The following is a 25,940-nucleotide window of genomic DNA, read 5'->3' as shown; positions in this document are numbered from 1 at the left end:
TTATGTTAGTGTGGGATATGGGTGTATTCTAACTCTGATGTGTAATGGGACATGGAGCTTCCAAAGGCAGGAGCACATAGAGCCTGTGAAGGTCACAAAACCAGCCTAAGTAGTAAGATTTTAAGAGCATCCTGGATGTGCTCAAGTCTCTCCGCATCCTCTCCAAACCAAATGCAACTGCCCACCATTTCATCATCAAAGCTGTATTGCTCCAACTGTTAAAATGAAAATATGATTAGGAAGATTTAATACATTACTTCCACTCTAATGCAGGTGATCACAAACTTTAGCATGCAGAAGAATCACTTGGAAATTTTTTTTTAAATGCATATTTTTTGGGTACCAGAAATCAGAATTTCTGATTCAGTAGGTCTGGTGTGGAGCCCAGGAACCAAACATTCAGATGTAGGTAATCCAGGGACTATGCTCTGGAAACACTACTCTTGGTGAAATGGGTTTTCCGAGGACAGAGAGAGGAAAGAGCTGGTGAATAATGGAAGGGCTCTGGGGGCACCCAGACCCCATTCGGAGCAACTGCTGAGTGGATAGAGGTTGGCCTCATGTAGGGTCTACCTAGCTGATGACATCTTACAAACGTTTAGGGGTGGCCCCAAATCTGGGAGCTTCTGTAAACGGATTTCTTGCTCTCAAATGTAATCAGGTGTTTTTAATATTTTCCACTTCTCAGGGTAAAATGCCCGTCATCTCCATGTGTAGAAGAACATCTCATCTGAACAAAAACTACCTGTTTCAAGTTTTATGGAATACTTCCAAATCCCAGTATTGTAGAATCCAGAATGTCAGACCTGAAGGACCGGAGAGTCCAGTGGTGTCATTTGTATAGAAAGAGAAACTGAGGGCTTACAGAGGCCACATTGCCTACACACGTTCATACAACTGGGACTAGCACTCGATGTTCTTGGAAGTCAAGTCAGTGATTTTCCCTAAATCTCTTTTGGCAAGGAAATCCATATCCCCTTCTCTGTAAGATTTATGGCTTGTCTCTTTTGAGCACATTGCTAGTCTGTCTCTGCGGGATGGAGAGTAATCTTTACTGTATGTTGGGAGGAGAACAGTGTTGTAGCCAGGAACACAGATTTCATGATCATATAGATCCAGATGCACACACTGGCTCGGTTTGGGTAAATGCCTTAAATTGTCTGAGCCTCATATGTAATACGGAGGATAAGAAGACCTACTTCCTAGAGTTGCCTGGCACGGTTTTAGGCTCACTAAATCATCATGTGCTCTTGCATGGTGACTTCCCCAAAGTCAGGGCATAAAATCATTCAGGGAGCTGGTGTTGTGTCACTCACTGCATTTGTTTATATTCCCCAGGGGTCAAGCCAGCCTTCGAAAGATCTCTCATCAGCATGGGCAGAAGCAAACACCCATTTCTATTACTTTATAGCTCCTGAACCTGCTGGGGTATGACCTGCTGGACTGAGCTCAGCTCAGCTTCCCTGGAAGTTAATGGTACAGAGAGAAAGATGAATATTCTAGGCTTTCCAAAAGCAATCATCATGTGTGGTTATCAGAAAACAAGGAAGCAGAGATACAAATAAACCCAGAATTTATATTTGCCTTGGGATAAATTATATGACATCGGAGGGTGGGTAGCAGATTTTCTTTCTGGATGATTTTCTGCACAGGCGGCTATTAGAATTTATAGCTGGTCCCTGAGTGCACATCAGCTCATAGGCTGGGAAGTCGGCCCAGAAGCCTGAGGATTCCATGCCTGGAGGGTTTAGTGCATGCTCATTCCATGCAGGAATGGGAAAGTTACCTTTGGATTTTCATTTGTCAAATGTGTGAGAAGGCTTTGTTATTTTCTCCAAAGCCAAGAGTTTCTAACATCCTTTCCTCTACATGGTGATCCAGCAACTGCAAGGTGCTAACTTCCACAGCAGGCCACCCAAAGAGGGACATACAGTAGTTCAAACCACTGACCTGCATTAGTTTTGAGCTGACTGGGACAGCCAGTTCTTCACAGTCTAGTTTAGAAATTTCAGCCAGCTGTTTATTAACTTAGGAGTAAAAACTCCAGTAGTGATCTGCCAATAACCAAATCTGGTGTCCCTTGCACACTGGCAACGCTCTGTAGCAAAGAGGACTTGGTGCATTCCCTTGCTTTGGAACACTGCTATGGAGTGGCACAGATGTGTCTTTAGGCTTGCTGGTCCCCGGTGAGCCTCACAGCAGCCCAGGGTCTCACCACAGGTAGCGTGGCCAGGGGAACCATTACCTATGGCTTTATCAGGCAGACCACATCTGGATCCTCCTCTACAGTCTCAGGTATTTGACCTTGGACAAAGTCGAGGATCAACTACTCATCTGTGAGATAGAGATCATCATAGTACCTACTCCACTAGGTTCTTGTGAGGATCACATGAGAATGTACAAAGGGTATCCGGCACGTACTATGTGCCCAGGAAATGGTAGCTCTAATGATTTTTCTGCTCATGAGTGGCACTCTTAGTAACAAACTCTTCCTTTTCAAGAATACACTCTTTTCTACTTTTAAAATGGGAAAGAAAAAAATTGCCAATTTCAACAGAAACCTGTGAAAACACTCGGGGACATCCATACTGTGAGGTGCTTGCACAGCGATCAGAATGAAAACCTCAGGTTAGACCCACCTGGTTCTTTACCTCCAGCCGTGGTACTAATCACATTTATGGCCACATTCTACTCCTGGGTGAAACGAATGGGCTTAAGAATAATAAAAAGAAAAGGATCAGCCTTATGGGCAAGCTTGATGACAAGAGATTTGGAACATTTCTTGGGCCACATTAGACCAGACGCCAGAAAGTAATGTTTAGGTCCTAATCTAAACACTTGCTTAGTTGGTGAACCCGAATGCCTGATGTTAGTCTGGATTCTTCACTGGAGGCTGAGCAGAGCTGGAAGTGTGTCTGCAGGACGTGATTCTGAGTGGGTAGTATGTGTGCTCTGCTCCACGCCACCTCCTCCCAGTGATTTATCCTTGGGTTTAGCCCATAGTCCTGGCTTCACAGTAACTTGGACAGCAAGGATGTTCATTTCAGAATATGAGTCACCTGCTATATGTCCATCAGTGGTGGCGTACAGAGAGGTGAGTAATTTTTTTTTCCTTTCTCAGACAGTTTGCGGTTTGTTTGGGAAAATAAAAGAACCATCTCTATAAATACTCAACATATTTAAATCACATAAGATTACTTCAAAGGATAGCCATGACTATTTCTCAATAGGATCAAGAGGATTTTCAGGGTAGAGAACATCTCGTGGAGATTTTAAATGTTTCACTTCTCTTGAGCATCCAGAATTAACTCCATCTTAGAGGACATTTCTGATAAGAGGTTGGCATCCTTCTTTCATGCCTCAGTTGCTGGTCACCGTCTCCTATGTCAGGATGGCCCTTGTGTAAGGTGCAGTGAAGGAATATGTAAAATACCAGGCTTCCTACCACAGCTGGCCCATCACAGGCGCTCACCAACCTTGCACTGTAATGATCATTTTATTTACTCTCCATTTCATCCTTTCCATATGGAATCACGGCTTTTAACATGGACCACATGTTGTTCAATCAGTGCTAATATTATAAATGCAGGCTGTCTTCTGTTACAATCAGAGGCAGCAGTGGTGGGTGGGGAGCAAAAGGTGAGGGGTGGGGGGCTTCCTGAGTGCCGCCTGCTGGACCCCCTCCTCCTCCATTTCTCCATGAATGATGGCTCAATGTGACCAGATGGGTTTCCTCTTCTGGATGAAGGCCTTGATCCCCTCCTGCCCATCTGGCAGGGCCAGGTTGTCCACCATGGTCTGGGAGGTGAGGTAGTATGCTGTTCTAAGGTCCTGGGGCAGCTGCTTGTAGAAGGTGGCCTTACCCAAAGCCACCACAGGACGGCTCAGGGAGGCGATCTTTCTCGCTATTCTCATGGTCTCTTCCTCCAGCTGCTCTTCCGGCACGACTTTGCTAAGCAGCCCATGCAGCAAGGCCTCCTGGGCAGAAATGGGCTCCCCAGTAAAAAGCATCTCTAAGGCAACCTACGGGAGGAAACACAGGAGATCATTAAGTCTCTCTTGGTACCCCACATCCACAGTTTCACCCTGCCCAGACGATCGCTGTCCTCACTTAACCACAACCTCAGCCCAATGATCTACCTTTTCAAATAACATGGCATCCATCACCCCTGACGTCTTCCATACCCTAACTCCTGCCAGGGATGAGATCAGATCTTCCCAAGAGCAAAGACAATACATGTATCCCAGGAGGGGAACGGGACTTCCTAGTGTTCTCTCGCTCCTCCCTGGATCTGATCACCAGGCCTCGCCGAGGCAGGGGATTCTATCTATCTCTTTCGAGGGCCAACACAGGCCAGCAGACACATGTGACAGGATGCTATTGTGAATGCTGCAGCTGTGAGGCCCTGTACCTCCCATGAACCAATGTGGGGCCACTTCCACAAGGAGGCACTTTCATAGGCACCATCACCAAAGTCTGATTCGAAAGAGCAGCCTCCAGTCTCCCAGAGAAGAGGGCGTTTAAAGAAAATGACTTCCAGGGACTAGATGTGGAGCTCAGCATGGTTTTAACTCACAAATAGGTGAGATGTGACAAGGAGAGGTGCCCTGCAGGAGGAGAAGCATCACTTCCTCTCTCTCTGTTCCACAGCGTGCCACATATTGTGCGGTGATCCTAGAATTCCCTAAGCTGAAATTTACAACCGCAAAGTGGGGTCTCGGTGCACACACCCACGCCGGCAGGGGCCCTCCCCTCTCCCTCTGGCCCGTTCATGCTCTTGCAGCCCTGGTGGCATATTTGCTGTTCCTTAACACACCAAGCATGCTGTCACCTCAGGGTCCTCTACCCCCTCCCCAGTGTCCTCATGGCTTCTGTCCTCATCTCCTTAAGGCTTCTGCTCATGTCACCTAATCAGTGAGGTCCTCCATGACCGCCCTGTAAAAATTGTCAAACAAACTCCAGCTCTATCCCCTTTCCAGCTGTATTTTTATCCTTTCAACTTTTCACCATCTAACATACCATATACAAGTTTATATGTTTATTTGTTTATTGTATATCTCTTTTGCTAGCCTGTAAATGCCAGTAGGGCAGGAATATATTTTTTTTCATTCTGTTCTTTTTAGTATCTCCAGCACAAGACTGCCTTGCACATAGTAAGCAACCTACTAATATTTATTGATGAATGATTTAATGAATAAATGAAAGAATGAAGGCAAATACAGTACAGCACAAGTGACACTACAGTTTCTTTGAGGCTGGGTCAAAAAGGTGACACGGCTTCCACTTGGCCCTTTCTCTGGGGATGCTCAGTGTTGGAACCTGGTCACCATGCTGTGAGGAAGCCCAGGCCACACTGGGAGGCAGGCTGAGTGGGCCAGCTGACACCCCCAGCTGAGGGTCCACCCAGTCATTTGAGTAAGCCGCCTTCAGACAAGTCCCCCAATGTCACTCCCAGTCTTCAAGTCTTCCTGACTGGAGCCGCAGACACTGTGCAGGAGAGATAAGCCTTCCTTGCTGTGCCCTGCCCATACTGCAAATTCATAAGCTAAACCAATTATTATTGTTTTGAGCTACTAAGTTGTGGGTGGCTTGTTATGCAGTAAGAAATAACCAGACTAGCTTTAGATATAAATTTGGGAGTCATTAGCATTTAGAGCAGGGTTTCTCCACCTTGGTGACCAGATAGTTTTTTGCTGCATGGGGCTGATCTGTGTGCATTGTAGGATGGTCTGAGGGCTCTCTTGCCACTGCGGGTGCAGAGACTGGCAGTCAGGGACAGATGATGTTGGCCTCATTTTCTCCTCTGTAAAGTTAAGGACATGGACTAAATCTCAACTTCTCCTGTTTTGGAGATGGAATGATCCTGTGCTGCAGGAAGCAGGAATGTGACACCTGTGGATTGCTTTAGAGCAGACCATTTTTTAGTTGACCTGGAATAACACCATCATGCCAAAGCATATCTGAAGTCCCTGGTTGCACATGGGTCCTGCTGCTAACTGCTGCTAAAGACCACTGTACTGAAGACACGCAGCAAGTCACAGCGAGGGAGCCAGGACAGCATTCTGCTCTGTCTCTGCCCTGAACCAGGTATCAGCTGGGACCCAGTGCAGAAGCCAAAGTGGAAACAGCATTGTGCACCTCTGAGCTTCCCCTTTTCCTCCATGAGCACAGGCGGCTCTCAGGGAATCCATGTGGACCATACATCAGAAAGTGGCCAAGCCTGAAAAACCAATGCAACGTTAAAAAAAAACCCACCACCCATGTCAAGCTTATTGATTCCTTTACCACTGGAATGATCAAGATTTTAATGACTTGCAAAGAGCAGTTAAGAATAGTATCAGAGCTGGAGGAGGAAATAATCAAACCCAAAGCAGTAGGTGTTCCTTTCTGGCTGGCGCAGCAGATGGGCATTCTTCACACCCATGCAGTGGGGCTTGCAGTTTGGGCTCTGGACATGTCCATGGGTACAATCTCCTTATCAGATGCATCTTCTGATAGATTCCTTCCTCAGCTTCTCCTTTCTCTCTCATGTTCCTTTTTGTCCCCCAAGCCTTGCTGTCTCTGTTCTCCTTTTCTCAGGCTGCTTTACACATTGGCAAAGCCCGTCTGATTCAGATATTGTAGCTGCACAGGATTGCAAATGCCCCGAGATGTTGTTTTTGGGGAATGTCCTTTGGAATCCAAGTGCTGCAGTGAACAGAACTGAAGCCATGATGGGACCTAAAACCACATGGGCTGTAAAAGATTTTAAAAGGACGTGGTTTTTTCTTTGGCATGCATTTCTCTGAGTTCCCTCTTTTCCCATGGTTATTTGATATTTTGAACCTTGCTTATGGGGCTAGACGACATTACTTAAATGAATGCAAAGTTGTTCACCAGCCAGGCTGGAGCTGCTGACTTGCATGTACTACCCAGACCCTGGGATAACAGCAAGGACAGCAGCAGAAACCAGATGGAGCCTTGGCGAAAACTTGCACCTGGCCCCTTTCATGTCCCCCTCCCTCCTACTTTTCATTTCCCACGTTCCATTCCCTTATTCCCCTCTTAAAAATCTGCTCAGTAAATCTGAGTCTTAGAGATGGCTTTAGTCTGGCCATTCTCCTTCAGGTTTACCAGAGAGATGGGTTAGCCTGACATCTCTTCTCAGATCACCTGAAAAAAAGCTAACTTCCACTTTCACCAACATTTGACTTTTGAGTGGCTTTCTTTTGAAAGGGGGCAGGCAGCTGGTCCTGTGCCCTGTATCACAAGCATCCACATACTGGAGCATGGGGCAGGACCTTGGGTGAGGGTCTAGTCCCAGGCCTGCTAAGCATTGGTCCCTGAAGGACCCCTGAGCAATCTGCTTCTCATCTATCACTTCCCCAACTGGACCCATGGTTACAAATGACTGTCTCCCAGAGAGGCTGTGAAGAACAGCTAGCTAGTGACTGTAGGGCACACTGTCACATTGAGTGTAATGGAAATGCTAGAAAAAATGGTCCATTTGAGCAAGACATAAATCAGGGGAAATAATTATGATGGCTTTGCTTAGGGATGTGGTATAAGTCTGCATTTATGAAGGAAGGTGACCAGCCTCCATCAGAAGGCACTCAAACGACAGTGTACTGTTCTCTGCTTAATTCATTCAACAAATGTTTATATAGAGAACCTATTATTTGTCAAGCACTGTGCTATGGACTGAATTGTGTCCCCCCCCCAATCCATATGTTGAAGCCCTAATCCCCAATGTGACTGTATTTGGAGATAGGGTCTATGAGGAGGTAACAAAGGTTAAAAGAGATCATAATGGTGGAGGCCTGATACAATAAGTGTCCTTATAAGAAGAGCCACCAGAGCCCACTCTCTCTCCACCGTGTGAGGACGTAGCCAGCAGGTAGACTTCTGCAAGCCAAGAAAAGAGCGCTCACCCGGAACTGAATCAGCTGGCACCTTTATCTTGGACTTCTGGCCTCCAGAACTGTGAGAAAACAAATTTCTGTTGTTTAAGCCACCCAGTGTATGGTATTTGTTATGGAAGCCTGAGCTAAGACACAGGAATACTATGGATTTACGTTATATGTTAATTCTGAAGCAACTCCAAAAATCTGCTTAAAAAAAAAAAAAAAAAAAAGCTTATAACCCCTGAACTGAATCACCCTGAAGAATGTGGAATTTTAGCCCTTGGAGGTGCATTAGTAGGGAAGACCCTTATCTGCAAGGGAGAGAGGTTCTGCTCATAGGCAGGGGCAAGGTGTAAGAGATCTCTTAAATTCCCTCTACACGAAAGATTCAAATGTTATTGTAGGATCTCTAAAAGTAAACAAAAAGGAAATAAACGTGAGCTAAAACATGAAGGATTTTAATGGGACAGCAAAGATATTTTCTCTTTCAGTCCATCAGTCAACCAAAGAAAGACGGACAGCCAGACATCCAGGCAGATACTCAGAGAGACATACAGTCAGAACAAGAGATTCAGACAATTATCGACAGAGCCCCTACTAAAAATTCTGGGTGCTGTGTTCAGTACACTCAGAAATAAAAGAGTGGCCAGACTCCACCCCTGCCTCTCCTATTGCCCACAGCCTAGTGGCTGTAAGGATGGCTAAGTTCAGAAATCACCTTGCATGGAATTATTTTAAAAGATGAAAGACACTCATCTTTCTGGAACACTCTATCTGCAGCTTTGCCAAAGGCAAGGTGAAGGGATCACATAATCTAAGTCCCTTCTGCTCCTGGATTCATTATTGCTACTTTTGGTGCAAACTTCTTTTATTATCACTTACACAGATTCACTTATAGTTAAAAAAAAGTCCAACTGTTAAAAAGTGGGAGGTTTTATTTACATCCTTCACCCATCCTTTTTCCCACTTCATATAAAGTGACAGACTCTGTTGTGAAGGTGGATAATGAGGAACCAGGAGGGCTTGGTCCCTGTCATGCACCAGGTCTCTGGTGAAGGAAGATGTTCCCTGCTGGGCTTCGGAATCTGATTCTGGTGGCCTCTGCTGGGTCACTCCGGCTCTGACTCCTGCAGTCTCTTCTCAAACCCATGCAGCACAATAAAGACACAGCACCTCCCGGGGTGTGTCCCAGGAATGTCAGCTTTCAAGAGCAAAGAGATCAAGAGAAAAGGCGAGGAGCCCAGGCAGGTAGTGAGGTGGCTGGCTGAGGGCTTCCTTCTCGTGGACTAATGGATGTGTCTGAATGCACGCATGCGAAGGAAGGAGAAAAGGGCTTGGGGCTGTTTTGGTAATTAAAGCAAATCGCTGAACTAGGTCAGTGCAGACACTGTGGTGTGACAGCCTCCTGTGTCAGTCTGGGGACGAAACTTGGACTGGCTGGAGGACGCTCTCTGCAAGGGCATGGCTGCTTCTACAATCCTGGCTCCTCTTGCTTCAGCCCCAAAGACCAAGAAGGTTTTAATGGGGTTAACACTGCTCACAGAGGAAGACTTGCCTGGAGCAAGGACAAGGGCCAGAGGTCTGGACCGAGTCACCCTTGCCACATTTATCCCCCCTCTGGGCCTCAATTTCCTTATCTGCCTGGGGGGGGTGTGTGATACCATTTAGTAGCGTATTGATTTCAGCATATCGATTTTGTCCAGATAGATTAGGTAAGAGAGTGGTATTCCCTAAGAAAAAAAGCCTGTTGATATTATAGCTGATAGCACAACCTTTATTCAAGTTTCTGTGTAGTGTGCTCCCCAGAAAGAGAAGGAAACACACCTTCTCCCCCTCCTACCCATCAGTTTGTGTTGCTTTTCAGGCTGGCACCTCTTTGGTCACCCTGAGAAGTTGGTGATCTAATTTTTCCTCTCCCCAGGGGTATTTGTATTAAAAGTAACAAAAAAAGCACTTGAGGCCACAGCTTGACCCAGAGGCAGGGTTTGGAGTCCGATGTACCCGAATTCCAACCCCAGGTCTGCCACTTACTAACTACGAAACATTAAACAAATGATTTAACCCCATCAGAGTCTGTTTCCTCATCTGGAAAACAGGAATAAGTACCTCCGTCCTCCTGCAGTATTGTGAAGATTAGAGATAATTGGTGTGGGCACCTCATAAATGCAGTGGTCATTATTAATATACCTTCTGCAACAGTAAATATCTATGAATCCCTAACATTGGCTTTTAGGTATCACACACCTGAGAGGGGCTGATCATTTAGAGTAGAGGGGGCTTTGGGATCCCCCAAGTCACACACGTGACAAGAACTGTGAGCTGCAGCCTCCTGGGGATACTCTCCCCATCCCTGTCCTTTTGGATGAGCATAAGTTCTTAGTCCATTGGGGCTTTTACAACAAAGTACCATAAACTGAGTGGCTTATGAACAACAGATATTTATCTTTCACAGTTCTGGAGGCTCAAGTCCAAGATCAAGGCACCAGCAGATTCAGTGTCTGGTGAGGCCTGCTTCATCGTTTATAGACAGCTGTCTTCTCACTGTCCTCACATGGGGAAAAGGGGGCAAGGCAGCTCTCTGGGGTCTCTTTTATAAGGGCACTAATCCCATTCAAAATCCCTCCAAAGGCTCCCTGTCCTAATACCATCCTGCTGGGGGTGAGGATCTTAACATATGAGTTTGGGGGCAAGACACAGACATTCAGCCCATAGCACATGGAGTCTGTCTCCCAGGAAGCATGGGCAGCGGGTGGGGAGCTGCAGCCAGGAGCTGAGTGCCGGAGACAGGGTAAGGCACTGAGCAGAGCCCAACAGGTGTGGCCCGATGCATGCTCACACTCACCACGCAGGCGGAGGCATCTGAGCACAGGGGCTGATGCGGCAGGAATCAGCGGGAAGCATGCTGGATGGGGGATCACAGGCCTAATTAAATTGGCTGAGAAAAAGAGATAAGTCGTTGAACTCTCCCAGGCCCTCTTGCAAATTGGGGTGTTGAACTACCCGTTCTCTAGGGCTGCATGTCCCAAACTCTACGGCTGCTAAGATGTGGTGCGTCAGGGCAGGCCTGAGACCCAGCATTGCCCCCGGCTCTTTTGGGTCTGTGCACCAGTCTGAGCATCAAGGTTTTAACAACACTCTTTGCAGCTTGGAAATCCTGGTCTGTTCTAATCAGACTATTAGGAAATCAGATTCCACAGACACTCAGAACTAAAATGGGTCAATAGGTGGAAGCCAAGTGTTCCTCCTGTGGAGAAATGCCTGGTTGGGGAAGAAGGGATTCTGATTTTTCACATGCTCCCCAGGGACGCCAACTGCTTGAGGCACTGGCTCTGCTTTGCTAAGCAAGGCCAGCTCTCACTGGGGAAGGGAGCAGCTGCACCAGGCAGGCTGTTTATAGGGGGTGATGAAGATGCATTATTTAACCCATGTGAGAGGAGAGGAACACTTTACACATGGGAAAAATGATTCAGGCCCAAGCACAATCTGGCTTGAACACAAGGGCTCTGCTTCATCCTTTCTACCTGCCCCTGGTGGACAAATCACAGCCCTGGGTCTCTGTGCACAGCCGAGCAGGTCCCCATGGTGATCAGCAGAGGGCACTGGTGACCCACACATGGTGTCTTAGCCTGTGTGAAAAGGGCTGGAATTTCTGTCCAGGCCAGCTTGCGAAAGCACCTGCTGCTTCCCTGTGGATACATGCAGGGATGTGGGGACACATGCCCGTCAACCACACATACTCATGGGCCTGTGCATGGATGTGTGGGTATCACTACAATCAGGTGTTTTTGGTCAGGTTTAGATTTTTTGAATCCTAATTTTTCCTCCTAAAACAGGCCACACAGGTCAGATCTGCAGATCCAGAAACCTGGCAAAGGCCTTAAGTTCAGACAGACTTTCCCTCTTTTGAGAGTCCCTTGATCAGTACTACATTTTCTGCTCATCAGCATTGACCCCAAACCATATTTCTGATCCATGCCTCCAAGTAGCCTGGAATTAATGACCAAGGTGTAAGGACATCTGTTGACAGAACTCTGAACCACTTTCAGATAGCTGATTAGGAAAAAATTCTGAAGTCTCTAATGGAATGATTCAGAGGCCTTCAGGGTCAGAACACGAGGAACAGAGTCCCGGAATCTGAGAACAACAATCTGGGACAGTCTTTGAACCATCTTCTGAGAAAGTCTGCTTCCTGCCAAATCTGTCTTTGGGAGGTAAAAGCTACTTCAGTTCTTACAATGTCCCTGCCCCTTCATCTGTCACACTGGCCAATTATGCAATGTGGTTCTGAGAATTGAGATTCCTTGGAACTTAAGGCCTGTTTTGTCACATTTTCCCCTCTCTTCTTAAAACTAATTTAAAACTTGATAAAGATGATATGATGTTAAGTTTCTAGGAATCAACAGGCCTTGATTTCAAAAGTTTGTTTGTTTAAGAATGAATTCTTATCCCGATGGTAGAGCTGATTTAAGGTTTCTTTCATATGCATTACCACGGAACTTTCCAGCATGTCAAGTGCTGAGGAGGGTGGACAGGTACCAGACGGGCTAGCCAAAACAACTGCCTTTTATTGTGCAAAGGCCTTGTGACTTGATTTGATTTTTTTAGAAGTAGTTTATTAAGGGCCGACCCCGTGGCTCACTCGGGAGAGTGCGGCACTGGGAGTGCTGAGGCCACGGGTTCGGATCCTATACAGGGATGGCCGGTGCGCTCACGGGCTGAGCACGGTGTGGGTGACACCACACCAAGGGTTGCGATCCCCTTACCGGTCACAAAAAAAAAAAAAAAAAAAAAAGTTGTTTATTAACAACCTCTGGCAATAAATTTGTAATACATTTTAATTTAATGTGCTAATATGAAGTAGAGGCTTAAGGCCTGGCTGGTTAGCTCAGGTGATTAGAGCGTGGAGTTATAACACCAAGGTCAAGGGTCCAGATCCCCATACTGACCAGCCACAAAAAAAAAAGAAAGAAAAAAAAGTAGGAACTTAAGAAATTTTTATGGAAGGGATATCTATACATTTAAGGTAAATTTCTATCTTGACAGAATCAAAAATATCCCTAGTCTGAAGATGTTGTAGCAGGCTGTCACCTTTTGCAGTGTGGAGAGCATGTGTGTGATCACAGGTATCTGTCTTCAGATTTTCCCCATGAGTACACATTTCTATAAAAACTAATACAGAAGCACCATAAAAGAAAGGAGTACTTCCCTAACCTTCCTGGCCCTACTGCTTGATTTCCCTTGGGTCTCATTTCTTGTGTGCCTCAGGCATGGGAGCAACTGCTAATTTTCATAGTTGATGCTAAAATAGATAATACATTCTAGAAAGCAATTTAGGCTCCCTACTTGCTGTGGTACATGACTGCCTGCTTTTTACAGATTTCCTGTTGAGAACAAAGATGCACTTTTTCTAGAACAAGGACGCTGCTGGATTACACTTAAGGGATGTTCAGTAAATATTATTTTATGGTGTTGTAGGAAGGAAAGAAGCTTTGTGATGAAAATGGACTTCACCGTAGTGAGCAACGACAGAACAACTTTGTAACACGGCTCTTTCTTGGGCAGCTTCAACATACCATGCACAAAAGATTCGTGGGGCTGAAATGCAACTGATGCAAACCCAGTGCACTCAGTAAATCAGCTACTTTAAATCTTTTCAGGAACAAGATGGATCGTGGACAGTCTAGGCCAGTGACACTACTATCCTAGCCTCTTGATACTGGCATGACGTCAGCACACTATTAGGTCTCATGGGCAACCACTCAGGGCAACAAAACTGGGTCTCAATTGCATTTCAAATATAATTACAAAAACATGTGCCTTCATGAAAACAAAACAAACCTAACTAGTCACACCAAGGGGCATGCAAGATCGAAACGCGGTGACTTCACAAATTGAGGCCCAGTGTAAGAAGCTGTAAAGGAAGAGACAGCTGTTTGGTCCTCCTACTCCCCGACATACAAACAGACATGCTTTGGGCAGAATGTCTTGATATAAACAGTACTTTTAATAGCTAGTTTTGAAACTTCACATGCACTGGAGGAGGAAACCTAGAGAAGGGTCTGAAGGAAGCTAAATTACCTTTCTAGGCACTGCTCTCCCCAAGGCAACCCCAGGGGTGGAACAGAAGAGGCCGATGTTCACCCCAGGAGTGGCAAAAGAGGACTTGTCACTCGCCACAGCAATGTCGCAGCTGGCAACCAGCTGACAACCGGCAGCTGTGGCCAAGCCATTGACCATGGCAATGACCGGTACGGGATGGTTCCGGATCAGCATCATGACCTGCAGGAGCAAACACAGCATGTCACTTCCATCCACAGTGAGGTACCACATTCATACCTATTATTTTATATGACTTTATGAGTTGACTGTTCTCAGAGCACTTTCGTATGCATTAATTCGGCAGATTTTATGGGGGGAAAAAGGGTGAAAGAAGATACCAAAAGCACTAACCTGTATCAAATATCTACTCTGAACCAGACTGTATAGTTTTGTTTTCCTGAGAACCCCATGAGGAAGGAACCCTATTTTGCAACAAGGACACTAAGCTCAGAGGGAGTGGATTATTCAGTTTTCTGTTGTTTATAACAGAATTCCTGAAACTGGGTAATATATAAAGAAACAAAATTTATTTCTTACAGTTCTGGAGACTGGGAAGTCCCAAAGTCCAGGGGATGCTTCTGGTGAGGGCCTTCTCAGTGGGGACTCTCAGAAGAGTCCCAAGGTGGTATTAGGGTATCACATGGCCAGGGCTGAGCAAAAGCAGACCAACCTGCTCACTTGCTCTCCTTTTAAAGCTACCAGGGCCTCTCCTGTGATAACCCATTAATCTGTGATCCAATCATCTCCCAAAGACTCTTCCTCTCAACACTGCTGCACTGGGGATCAAGCTTCCACAGCAGCTATGGAGGGAGCAAACATTCAGACCATAGCAGGGGAGAAGTCACTTGCCTAAGGCCACATGATGGGTAAGTGGTGGCTACGGGATCTTGACCTCGGCTCCAAGCCCAGCTCTGTGAGGTCACAATCCCTTCCTACTGGTTACCCAGAACCCCCAGTGAAGAATACTGTGGATTTTTATCTCTGGGAAACAGTTTGTTCTTAAAGTTCTGTTCTTACCGGACCTGCGTGCAGCTCTCGTGTTAAAAGTCTGAAAGTGGTATTTGGTAGTTCCTTGAAAAATTAAGGTGGAAAAGGGACTTGAAGGCAATTTCTTTAGTAATTACTTCTCAAATTACCACTATGATTCTCTCTTAATTCTATTAAAATGGGAGACCCTGCTGTCATCAAAACAAACAAACAGGGCCATTGGCACAGAGGAAAGAGACAAAAATGTGCTCATGTGACCTTCCCTCCCAATAAATCTCCAGAACTTTAACTCACTTTTGCAGCTTGTTTTTTCATGACACTTTAAACAGATTGTGTTGCTATGGTAACTTCAATTTCTAAACTGTTGCTCTTTGAACCTTGGCAGAAAAGGAGGGAGAATAGAAACTAAATCTGAGTTTCTCTCCCCAAGGCAGCAATTCAGAGAAAAGTGATCTTCACTGATTTGAAGATTTTGCCCAAGAAACTTGCTTTTTATATTCATTAAACTTTGATACTTGTTAGCTTTATTCTAAAATGATCAATTACTTATTTAAGACTATGGAATCATACTTCATAGTAGTGGTTTTTGACTTTTTTGTAGGGGCTCACCTTTTGAGAATCTGATGAATTCTAACGACCCTCTCCCCAGAAGAGTGCCTGTATATATACCTGTACACAAAACTGTTCATGGATTTAGGGGATTCATGCACTCTAAAGTGAAGTGGGGGATGGGTTAGTGATAGAGCTCATTCCCAGGAAGCTGCAATAACAAGGGGAAGAGCTCACAAGAACTCCTAAAGTCTTGCTGCAAAGGAAGAAAAAATTTAGTTCCATGTGTTGTCCTGTCGCTCACTGAACTGAAGTTGCTTATGAGAAGTCAACTGACTGGGATTAAAGTTGAACAGTCTACATGTCCTCTCTGCCATCTATGAAGGGCTAGGATTTCATAAGACCCAAAAGAAAATACTCAGGTAACACAGTATATATCAGACAACATTAAAAATGCTTATTCCTAGGAATTCGACTTCTAACACCGCCCCCTCCCTCCTCCTCCCACCCTATTTTCCACCCCCTTTCCCCTCCCAACTGCCTTGCAACATCTTAGAATTTTAAAAAATAATATTTATAAATAATTTTTTTATAAAAGAAAGAATCTGAAATAGATAAAAAGCTCTATGGTCATAGATGCTCATATCAAATCATTATTTTATAATAGTAAAAAATTATAAATAATACAAATATACAAAAATAAGTAGATGGCAATGTAAACTAAATTACATCCATTTAATAGAATGCTGTATTTTCATTAAAATAAAATTTTCCAAGAGAAATACCAGCATGGTGGTCTGGAGCTTATGTAGTGGTCTGGAGCTAGGCTGCTGGGGTTTTACACCCAGTCTGTCAATAGCTTGCTGACTAAACCTGGACAAGTCACTTAACCCCTCAGCTTTCACATCTGTAAAATGGGCATAATAATAGCACCAACCTTACAGAACATGACAATTGCATAAATTAATATGTCTAGAGTACTTAAAATATTACCTGGTACACAGTAAGCATTCAATGCTATAATCGTTATACTCTAATCACTTATATATGATTATTTAGACAAAAAATAGGTACACATGGAAAAATGATTAAAAAGAAATATAGCAAAATATTTATTCTGGTTCTCTCCGGGTGGTGTGATTATGGTATGGTATTAATTATTTTTCTTCTTTTCATTTTTCTAGATTTTCAAAACGTCCTATAATAAGTACTTATTACTTTCATAAATAAAAAATATTTTAAATAAAGTTAGACAGCAGTTCAGAAAAGACAAAGTGAACTTAGATAATAAACAAGCTAGGATAATCAAACCCTTGATATTCAAGAACTGATTATATTTCCTATTTGACTTCCCTGAACTAAGTACTGTTTTGGGTTCTGCCTACTCCAAAATGTGACCTAAGTTTAACTCTGCCCTTGACTCATTAAACAGCATGGCTGAGGGTTCCTATTTATTTCCAAAAGCGAGAAAACTTGTCCCATTGTCATTTCATTGGTGGGGTGTAAGAAGAAAGAGAAGGATCTTCTCCTGGACTAGGGTTTCCATCTCCAGACTTCAACAGCATATGAGAGAGAGACAAGGGACAAGCCTCTGGTGTAAGCCACCAAGTCAGCAACGCAGGTCAACTTCCGTCTTCCATAACCAAGTTCTTCTTCTCATTCTTAATTTGCCCTCCTGTTGGTTTGTAAATAATTAACTATCATGTAGTACTTGTGGTCTGTAGCAAATCTGCTATAGTTTTTAGACGCTGAGCTAATTCAGATACTTCTATTTTCCTTTCTAAAATCAAATTTTCTCATGCATGAACTGAACAATGAAATATCTAGCTCATTCTGTTCCAATCTGCCTGTTGATTACACTTGGAAATTGAGATCTTGCACAAGTTCATGGTGCTCATATTTATCCAAGACAATTTGATTTTCTTAGAATAGTATTAAAGAAATCAATACAGTTTCATTCCTATTTTACTACATCAGAACTAGGTCCTGTTTATGCACTGAGTCTTTATCAGTGAGCCAGAGGCATTATCTGCGGGTTGGAAGCTTCTAAGAAATCTGGCCTTTATCCTCTGAAGAAGCCCTGGCTCCCCTGTGGCCCTTTGGTAACCTGTTCAGGTCTGAGTTCATGAAGTTTCCACAGCACAGTGATAAAAGCAGACACTTTAGGGAGGATAGGAGGGCTCTATTGATTCTCTTTGATGCTTTTCTATTTTAGCAAAACATACTGGGTATTAGTAGAAAAAACGTATAAAGCACCAAGCCTTGGCAAATGCAAGAGCAGAATGTTACATAAACATCATTAATACAGGAAACAAAAGACATAGGTCTCATCTCTAGCTTGTTTCCAACTCCCCGTGAAGCTTCAAGGAACTCGCTCTTCCTGGCTTTCCATGAAATGAGAAAAATATAACCTGATCCCTTTACGGCTTTCTAGAAGGGCAAGGAACACAAATGACCATCAGGAGGGCACCTCCATCACCTCCCCATTCACTGTCCTGTGGCTCACCTGTCTTGTCTGCATAGCAGGGATTCAAAATTTTTTGAATCGTTAATAACCAAATAAGTGAATGAGTAAATCAAGGAATGAATGAAAAATCAGAGTAAGTAATCTCGGGGTCAGGTTATAAAACTGTTTTATATGTCTTGTTTCCCAACCAGATTTCCAGTTTCAGTCTGGCAGGAAACATTTTTTTTTCTTATATTTCCCTCAATACCTTGCAAGTATTATGCTTCTAATAGGTGCTCAGTAAATATTCATTAAATGACCCATGTTACTTGAAGCTGGATTCTATATTCAATTTTTTATTACCCAAGAGTTGATTTGATGTGTTCATAAATCATCCAGAACTTTTTGTAACTCTTCTTCCTCTGTGGCTATGGACAATTTTCCTCCTTAATATGGTTAAAAATGCAGAAAAGTAAAAATAGAGAAGTTCATTTTCCTACTTGGAGGTGGTGATTATAAAGGTTGGTTTGAAAAAAGGGTTTGAAAACCATTATTGTTATTCCGTAATGAGTGCTCCCTCTTTCTCATTAACAGAGTTGTTTTAGTTGAATAATTTTAAAAATTATCATAATCTTAGGTTCTTTTTCTCTAAAGATGTATGTTCCCACCTTTTACCCCTTACTCAAAACTTGTACCCCAAGACATGCCCCCACAATGCTGGAGATGACAACTATGAGAGCCATCGTATATTTTCTTTTCTTTGGCACATAACAGAATCAATAGCAAATTATGGCCTCAAAAGTCTAAACCAAATAATTGCATGGATGAAGGATTCACCAATGGCCACATTTTTCAGTAGGTTTGCAGTGGTTAAGTCTCATAGATAAGATCTTGTCTGTAAATTAGAATGCTAATTCTGATTTAATATATAATATTTCATATTATGATTGTTTTCAGGTTTGCACTGCTGACCATCATCCTGGCTTACCTCAGAACAGGTTTGAAATATTTCAGCATGATAATCACGTCCTTGCTCCTCTGTCAGTTCCTTTAAATCATGCCCAGAAGAAAACACTGGCCCCTCAGCTGCAAATATTTCCAATTGAGAAAAAAAAAGAAAAAGATGTAAACAGCCGGAGGTGGGCAGTTTGCTTATTTGTCTACTGAGCAACTTTAGCAAACAACTGCAGCCATGCTTTGGACACCGGGAGAAAGAATGACCCAATTTTGATGAGAATAATTCCCATTCACTTGAAAAGTTATGGCCAGAATTTTGTGATGAACATGCAAGGTCAGGCCTCTGTCTCCTAAAGGTCTGTGGTGGAAACCCATGAAAACATGCAATCATACAAGGTTAAGGCTAAGTAACCAAGGTCAAGGTACTTTTTACAGAGCTGTCCCTCTGGTCTCACACTTTTGTTTTGGACTTGGTCTGGCCTCAGAGAATTGACTCATATAGGTCCACTGGAAGCCACCATGCCTTGGGCAGTGTCCATGTCATTTAGTCTACAGGTGACAGCCATCCAGAGGGGTAGAATTGGGAAGGACAGAGTGTGAAGAGAACTTGGTTCAAGCTCTTTATTGTCATTGTCATCACAACAACAATAAAATGTCATTCCACCGAGGATGTGATAACACTCTTATGTCTCTCTTTCATTGCGGTTATTTTGATAGGCAATATTACCATCTTTTTGCAAGTGAGGAAATGGTGTAGTTAAGAAGTTAGCTGCCTTTGCTATATATCCAGGTGGATGCTGAACTCTGAGTTCTAGTTTCTTTTCCCTTCACCATATAAAACAGTTGAAAATTTATGTTTAACCCTTGATAAGAAGATAACATTCTGAGTACGTGCCACCTGAAACAATGACTCTTAATTTACAAAACAAAGCATCACAGAACACCATTTGTTATATTTTTCTGTGGATGCCTGAAAATGCTGACATTGCTAATATTTACACCACCACTATCATCCCAAGAAAAGATAATTCTGTAAAAATTCTTATTGGGAAAAAAAGCAAGGACAGAAATGGGCAAAAAAAGTCATGTTCTCTGGCACCATTAAACAATACACTGCAGATATCCGTTTAGAAGCTTGGTGAGAACAAAAAAGACAAACCAATCAAACTCCCTAAAGGCCAGATCTTAGCTGACTACGCAATCCACCAAAAGGATTAATGACTAAACCCATTCTATAAAGTCCATGAAGAAATCAATTCTGATTTCGATGCGAAGATCAGCACAGCCAAGTGTGGCAATGTTTAGAATTTGATAAAAAGGAAAAGACATATTTTCACTGAAAAATAATCTTTGCTATAATTTCTGCAGGTAACAGTGTTAGGACCAAGTCCCTAACTACACAGGAGTTTTCCATAATTAAGGTTCCTGTAAAGGAGCTTCAAAACGATTCTCCAGTTAAGTAAGCAAATGTCCCAATTAACCAAAGAATTTCAAGAAATCTCTTCTGGGCATTGCAGAACACTAAGGACAGATATTGGCTAAATACCTGAGATTATAATGACTTTCAGATCTTTGCTTTCAGCTTCATGGAGAATGTCACTTTGGAGCGATTTCAGCATTGCAAGTGACAGCGCATTCCTCTTCTTCGGATTGCTCAAGACAATGTTCCTGCGAAGAACATTTTATAATCATTGGGTCACACACCAGTCAAAATAAGTAAGGACCCCTGCAATTCCTTTCTAATTTGGGAGCTATTTTAAAAACACAAGAGCAGACAACTGCTGGTGCTTAGGGCCAATTTTGAGGGTCTGTCAACTCTCTAGAGTTACAGCTAAGTCAAAACAAGAAAAAGATGATCTGAAGTGCCGGCTGGTTTTTCCTCCCTCTTCCCTTGATTTGTTTCTCTTTTGCTCCTCATTTGCTGTCAGAAACATGACTGCCACCTCCACGGAAGGGGTGAGTCATAGCAGTTCCAAAATCATCACCACCCATTCAGAGAGAATGTAAGGTTTGTATGACAGCGACAGGAACCAGAGGAAGCTTACAAATGGTGGCTACCTGTAACTTATTTCTTCCTGTTGTTCTTTGGAATAAGGTTAGAAATGGAGCAGAGAATGAAAATCCACCCCCAGATCTCCTCCTACCCACTCCAAAGAAAAGGGAGCTGAGATACAGCTGCAATTACACATACACAACAGCATTTTTTCATGTTTTATAGTGGTGTCCTGTAATTCTGCAAAATAATTCACACTGTCTGAGAAAGAGATGATATATAAAGAAAAAAGGACAAAACCATACAGGTAGAGGGTTCTGCTGGACATACTGTCGCACCAAAAAGCTGGTATTCAAAGGGACTGTTCACCATTTTAAGATACTCCACACACTGAATACAATAGCCTGTATTGGCACCTTACTGCCACTATACGGAAATGTCTTACTTTTGCTGTTATAAGAAATGGACAAGTCAAATGCCAGATTATTGTTACATATTTTATATCTGTTTCCTATCAGTCTCTACCCACATGATTTCTGCCTTTCTCATTCTTTTACGAATCTGATATTCCCACTGCTATGTAGTCAACTTGCATCCTCCATAAATAGCATGCTGTGCCATTGTTTTCTGGAAAACAACTTTGATGACTGAACATATTCCAATGCAGTAAGAATAACCATTTTTTGGAATACCATTTCCATTTTGCTGCAGTCTTCTGGTGGCTGTGATGTTCCTTGTTTTGTTTCTCATAAACATGTTCTCACATAAGTACAAAAATTACTTACAGCTAATATGCTGATAGACTTTGAAACCTATATTTGGGGGTTGCTGGTGATGGTGAGAGAATGGCTTATAAACCTTTCGGGCCGGCCCCGTGGCTCACTTGGGAGAGTGCAGCGCTGGTAGCGCCGAGGCTGCGGGTTCGGATCCTATATAGGGATGGCCGGTGTACTCACTGGCTGAGCGTGGTGCAGACCACACTGTGCCGAGGGTTGCGATCCCCTTACCAGTCAAACAAACAAACAAACAAACAAAAAATAAATAAAAATAAACCTTTCAATAAAATAATGAGTGTGTTTGCTGTAGCAAATACAAAAGGCTGCCATCCCATCAGTGACATATGCTTAAATTAAATTCTAAGGCCTTTGGCAAAATTGTGTAAAAAGATTCCAGCCCCAGACACCCTTGCCTCACAGCAGTACCTGCTCATAGGTGTCCCATTAACCCTTCTGCTCACACGTCACATGCACTGTCAGAGTGTCCTAAACTGCTCAACCCAGTGTACCAGGCTTCTGTTCCTACTGCTCTACTGAGACTGTTTTCACAGGTAATCTCCTAATCGCCAGAACCAAATCCACTTGCATCTTGATCATGCCCTCCTTCTGGAACCATATTCCCTTTCTCCTGGCTTACTTGTACTCTGGCCAGTCCTTCTTGACTTCTTTCATGGGTTCCTAGCTTTCTGCTAAGCCCAAAATGCCAGTGATTCTCAGGATTCTGTCCTTTGCCCTCTTTGTGCTCCATAGTCTTCCCAGGGAACTTCACCAATGGCCTTGATGTCAACTGCTACCTCTGTCCTGAGGGCCAGTCTGTGTGTTCATTCACATATCTACTGGGTTTCTCCACCTAGGTGTTCCTTGGGCACATTCCCCCACTCCCAAACTAGTTCCTCTCCTCTTTCCCATATCTCAGTGCTGCCACTCAGTTGCCCGTGCCAGAAACCGAACATCATTCTAGATTTCTATTTCTTTCATAATCAACCGCTCATCAAACCCTGTTGATAGTACCTAAGAATGTCACCAGTCTGAACTCCCCCAGTGGCTATCTTGGCTCAAAACACACAGCGCCTTGCACCGAGAGCTTCACCAACCACCACCACCTATCTGAGAGGAAGGAATGAGGTTGCCACCAGGTCATGTGATAAAAACATAGAGTAAATGCAAGAGATCGTCCCTATAAATGTCCCGATGAGCTGTCTGAAGATCATCATTGCAAACCACAAGAAGGCCTGTGAAGTGAGGGACTGTCATGTTCACACACAGAGGAGACACTCAGTAAATATCTGTTGACTGAATTAATGACAAAAGGTAGCATTTCCATTTTTCACAGCCAACTCTGCTGACTGTGGTGGTCTGACATCACATCCAGTTTCTTTGCCGTCTCTTTTAAACCCAAGTGGTGAGCCGTGCAAGATGGCACAGCGGAGTGGAAATGAGGAGGCAGAAGGACCTGTCTCTGACTCCTGGCGGTCCTGCCTGCTGGCTGTGTGGCCTTGAGCAGGCTGTTGACTCTGTGAACGTGTTTCCTCACTGTAAAGCAGGGATAGTATTTACTTATCTTGCAGGCCACTGTAAGAATGGAGAACTATGATTGCAAAGTGTCTAGCACAGTCCTTGATTCAAAGCTGGCCCTCGTGAAATGACAGCATTACTGCTGGGAGGAACAGCTTGCCCAAGCTCACCTGCTTAGTGGCTACCATGGTACTGCTTTACTGTTTGGGTGGGGGGTTTCCTACTGCTGCCAAGTGATTCCTAGCATTTATGATAGATCATTCCAATCATCTTTTCTGATTTATGTTTAATTCTGGAAAACTCAACTGGCCTTCTTCTGGCTGCCATGCTGGGTGGGGTGTCTGCAGACCCGTATGCCAAGCACCTTGCAGAATAGAAGGAAGTCAGGGTGGAGTGGTGAGGGGGGATGAGAGGAGGGGGGAAGAAAAGGAAAAAGCTGCAGGCCTTGGGCTGGCTCTCTACTCCTTTTGGGGAACACCTAGGAGTCTGAGGACTGTACATTCAAACAAGGCCTTCCAGGTCTCAGGAAGGTACACTTGTCGGGGTAGGAGAAGAAACATTCTGTTCAGCAGTTAGCTTGATCTGTAACTCAAATGCTGAAACACACTATACAGGCCTCCTTTTGTACCTCTGTCCTGGCCAGGCAAACATTAGGGTCAGGCCAAGCTGGGACCAGGAGCTCTCCAATCTTTATTATTGCATCATCCGGGTTCCAGTTGGTGCACAGGTGTGTTTTTAAGGGTTTTAGGCTTGTTGCGCAAAAGGGCAGAGCTCAGGACGGTGTCTTTTAGCTTATTTACTGACCTGTCCCCACCCCTGCACTTTTGGGTGAGGGCCAAGGAGCAGCTCGGCCAAGCCTACCTTGGAGCCAGGGACACAGAGACCTCGAAGGCCACATCAGCGGTGGGCGTACCTGCAGGGTTGCCTACAGGCGGTCCAAAGTCCAATAACTACTCGGGTCGCTTGCTCTGAGGGTTCAGGGGGAGTGCTGGGCCGTGCAAGGCAGTCCCACCCACAGTCCTCCCGCTGCTACCTCGTCCCGGCGAGGGACATCTGTGAACCCGGTATGTGGAGACGACTTCCCCAAAGAGATGAAGCAGCCAGATTGAGCAGTGACGGCGAGGACCGACCTGACCGCTAACCCAGCCCTCGGCGGACTCACCGGGGGCCGGGCGGCGGCCGGGCGCGTGGCCGGCCTCTGCTGCCCGACGCCCCGGGTTCCGCCCCGGCCGCCCCGCCCGGCCCGGTCCGCGGGCTGACCTGATGCCGTCCCGCTGCCGCACGCTGGTGGGCCGCGGCTCCGACTCCGGCAGCCCGGCCCCGGCCTGCCCCCGGGTGCAGAAGCCGGCGGGGAGCGGGGCCCACGGGTCGCGCCAGAGCCAGCGGGGCCGCTTCGTCCCCAAGGCCCGCAAACCGGCGACGACGGCCATGGTAGCCCGAGACGGCGCGGAGCGGGCCGGACGCCGCCCGATCCCGACGCCCTACGGGCCGCAGGCTCCGGGCGCTCCGAGGGCGCTGGTGCGGGCTGGACCGGGACGCCTCCACTGGGTCCGCGCGGCTCCGCCAGGTCAGGCCCGGGCTTCGCGGGGACTCTCCTCCCAGGCCGGAGCCCGCCCCGCCTCCGGCCGCCCGCGGGCTGACGCCCCTCCCCTAGACGCCCCGCCCCTTGCCTTCCCCCTCCCCCACCGCTCCGTCCCCGGAGGGCTCGCTAGACGCCCCGCCCCCTGGCCCTCCCCTTCCCCGACCGCCCCGCCCCCGGAGGGCTCGCCCCCTGGACGCCCCCTTCCCCGTCCGTCCCACTTCCCCTACCGCCCCGCCCCCCGGACGCCCCGCCCCGCTCCCTCGGTTCCCTGCCCCGCCCGTGACCCCTGGGACTCAAGGCTGAAGGACGCCTACTTAAAACCCGCAGACCGGTTCCGTGGTTTGTTTGGCTTACTAAGGCCTGCGGAAGTTTAAGGCAAGGCAGGAGTGGGCTGGTTGTTTCTTTTTGCACCATCCAGAAATGTGGTGGTTTGCCTAGATTAGAAAAATTAGTGTCATCGGTGGTGAGTGGCGTGTGCGACGACGCCACTTTGTTACCAATTGCTTCGCCCACCCCGCGTACGCCCACTGCCACGAGAAACCCGCCCAGCCTGCGCGAGCGATCACAGATCACACTGTGGGAGGGGTAGCCCACTCAGACGCTGACTTTGAAATGCTTTGTGTCCTCTCATGAAAAGCCTCTTGGGACCAACCCCGTGGCTCGCTCGGGAGAGTGCGGCACTGGGAACACAGCGGTGCTGGTAGCGCCGAGGCCGCGGGTTCGGATCCTATATAGGGATGGCCGGTGTGCTCACTGGCTGAGCGCGGTGCGGGCGACACCAAGCCAAGGGTTACCTCCCCTTACCGGTCACAAAAAAGAAAAGAAAAGCCTCTTGGGCTTTTCCGATGCACCCAGGACTGAAAAGGAGGGCCTTTCCAGGATGCAAGTGGCTGGCATGAGGCAGGGCATATCCTGCAGTTGAAAGTTTAAGTATGGTGAGGATATCCTTAGTGCTATTTGTTAGTTAATACTTCCTGATGTAAGTTCCCAAAGTCTGGAATCTGTGGGATACATGGAATACATGGTCTGAAGGGGAGACCCCATCCCCAAGACCCCGCACCCTTCCCCACGGAGAGTTGTGCAAGGATAACAATCGAACAAAGGGCACACTCGAAAGGCATCACTAAGTTGCACAATGGCTTAGCATAGTCA

At 45.5% G+C, this 25,940-nt stretch overlaps 1 protein-coding gene across 1 annotated transcript; it reads right to left on the bottom strand.

Annotated features, from left to right (window-relative positions):
• ECHDC3 (enoyl-CoA hydratase domain containing 3) lies at window positions 1-24,818 on the bottom strand. The gene is made up of 5 exons (XM_063099993.1): window positions 24,467-24,818; window positions 20,469-20,590; window positions 18,954-19,051; window positions 13,963-14,163; window positions 1-4,023 (listed from the first exon to the last, which is right to left on the bottom strand). The coding sequence occupies exons 1-5, from the start codon at window positions 24,634-24,636 to the stop codon at window positions 3,712-3,714; spliced, it is 903 nt and encodes a 300-aa protein (XP_062956063.1). The 5' UTR covers window positions 24,637-24,818; the 3' UTR covers window positions 1-3,711.
• Between the last annotated feature and the right edge of the window lie 1,122 nt (window positions 24,819-25,940).

Source organism: Cynocephalus volans, chromosome 6, assembly GCF_027409185.1.
Source record: "Cynocephalus volans isolate mCynVol1 chromosome 6, mCynVol1.pri, whole genome shotgun sequence".
Lineage (NCBI taxonomy): Eukaryota > Metazoa > Chordata > Mammalia > Dermoptera > Cynocephalidae > Cynocephalus > Cynocephalus volans.
The sequence above is the reverse complement of the archived record's forward strand: the minus strand, read 5'-3'. Positions and strand labels throughout refer to the sequence as shown.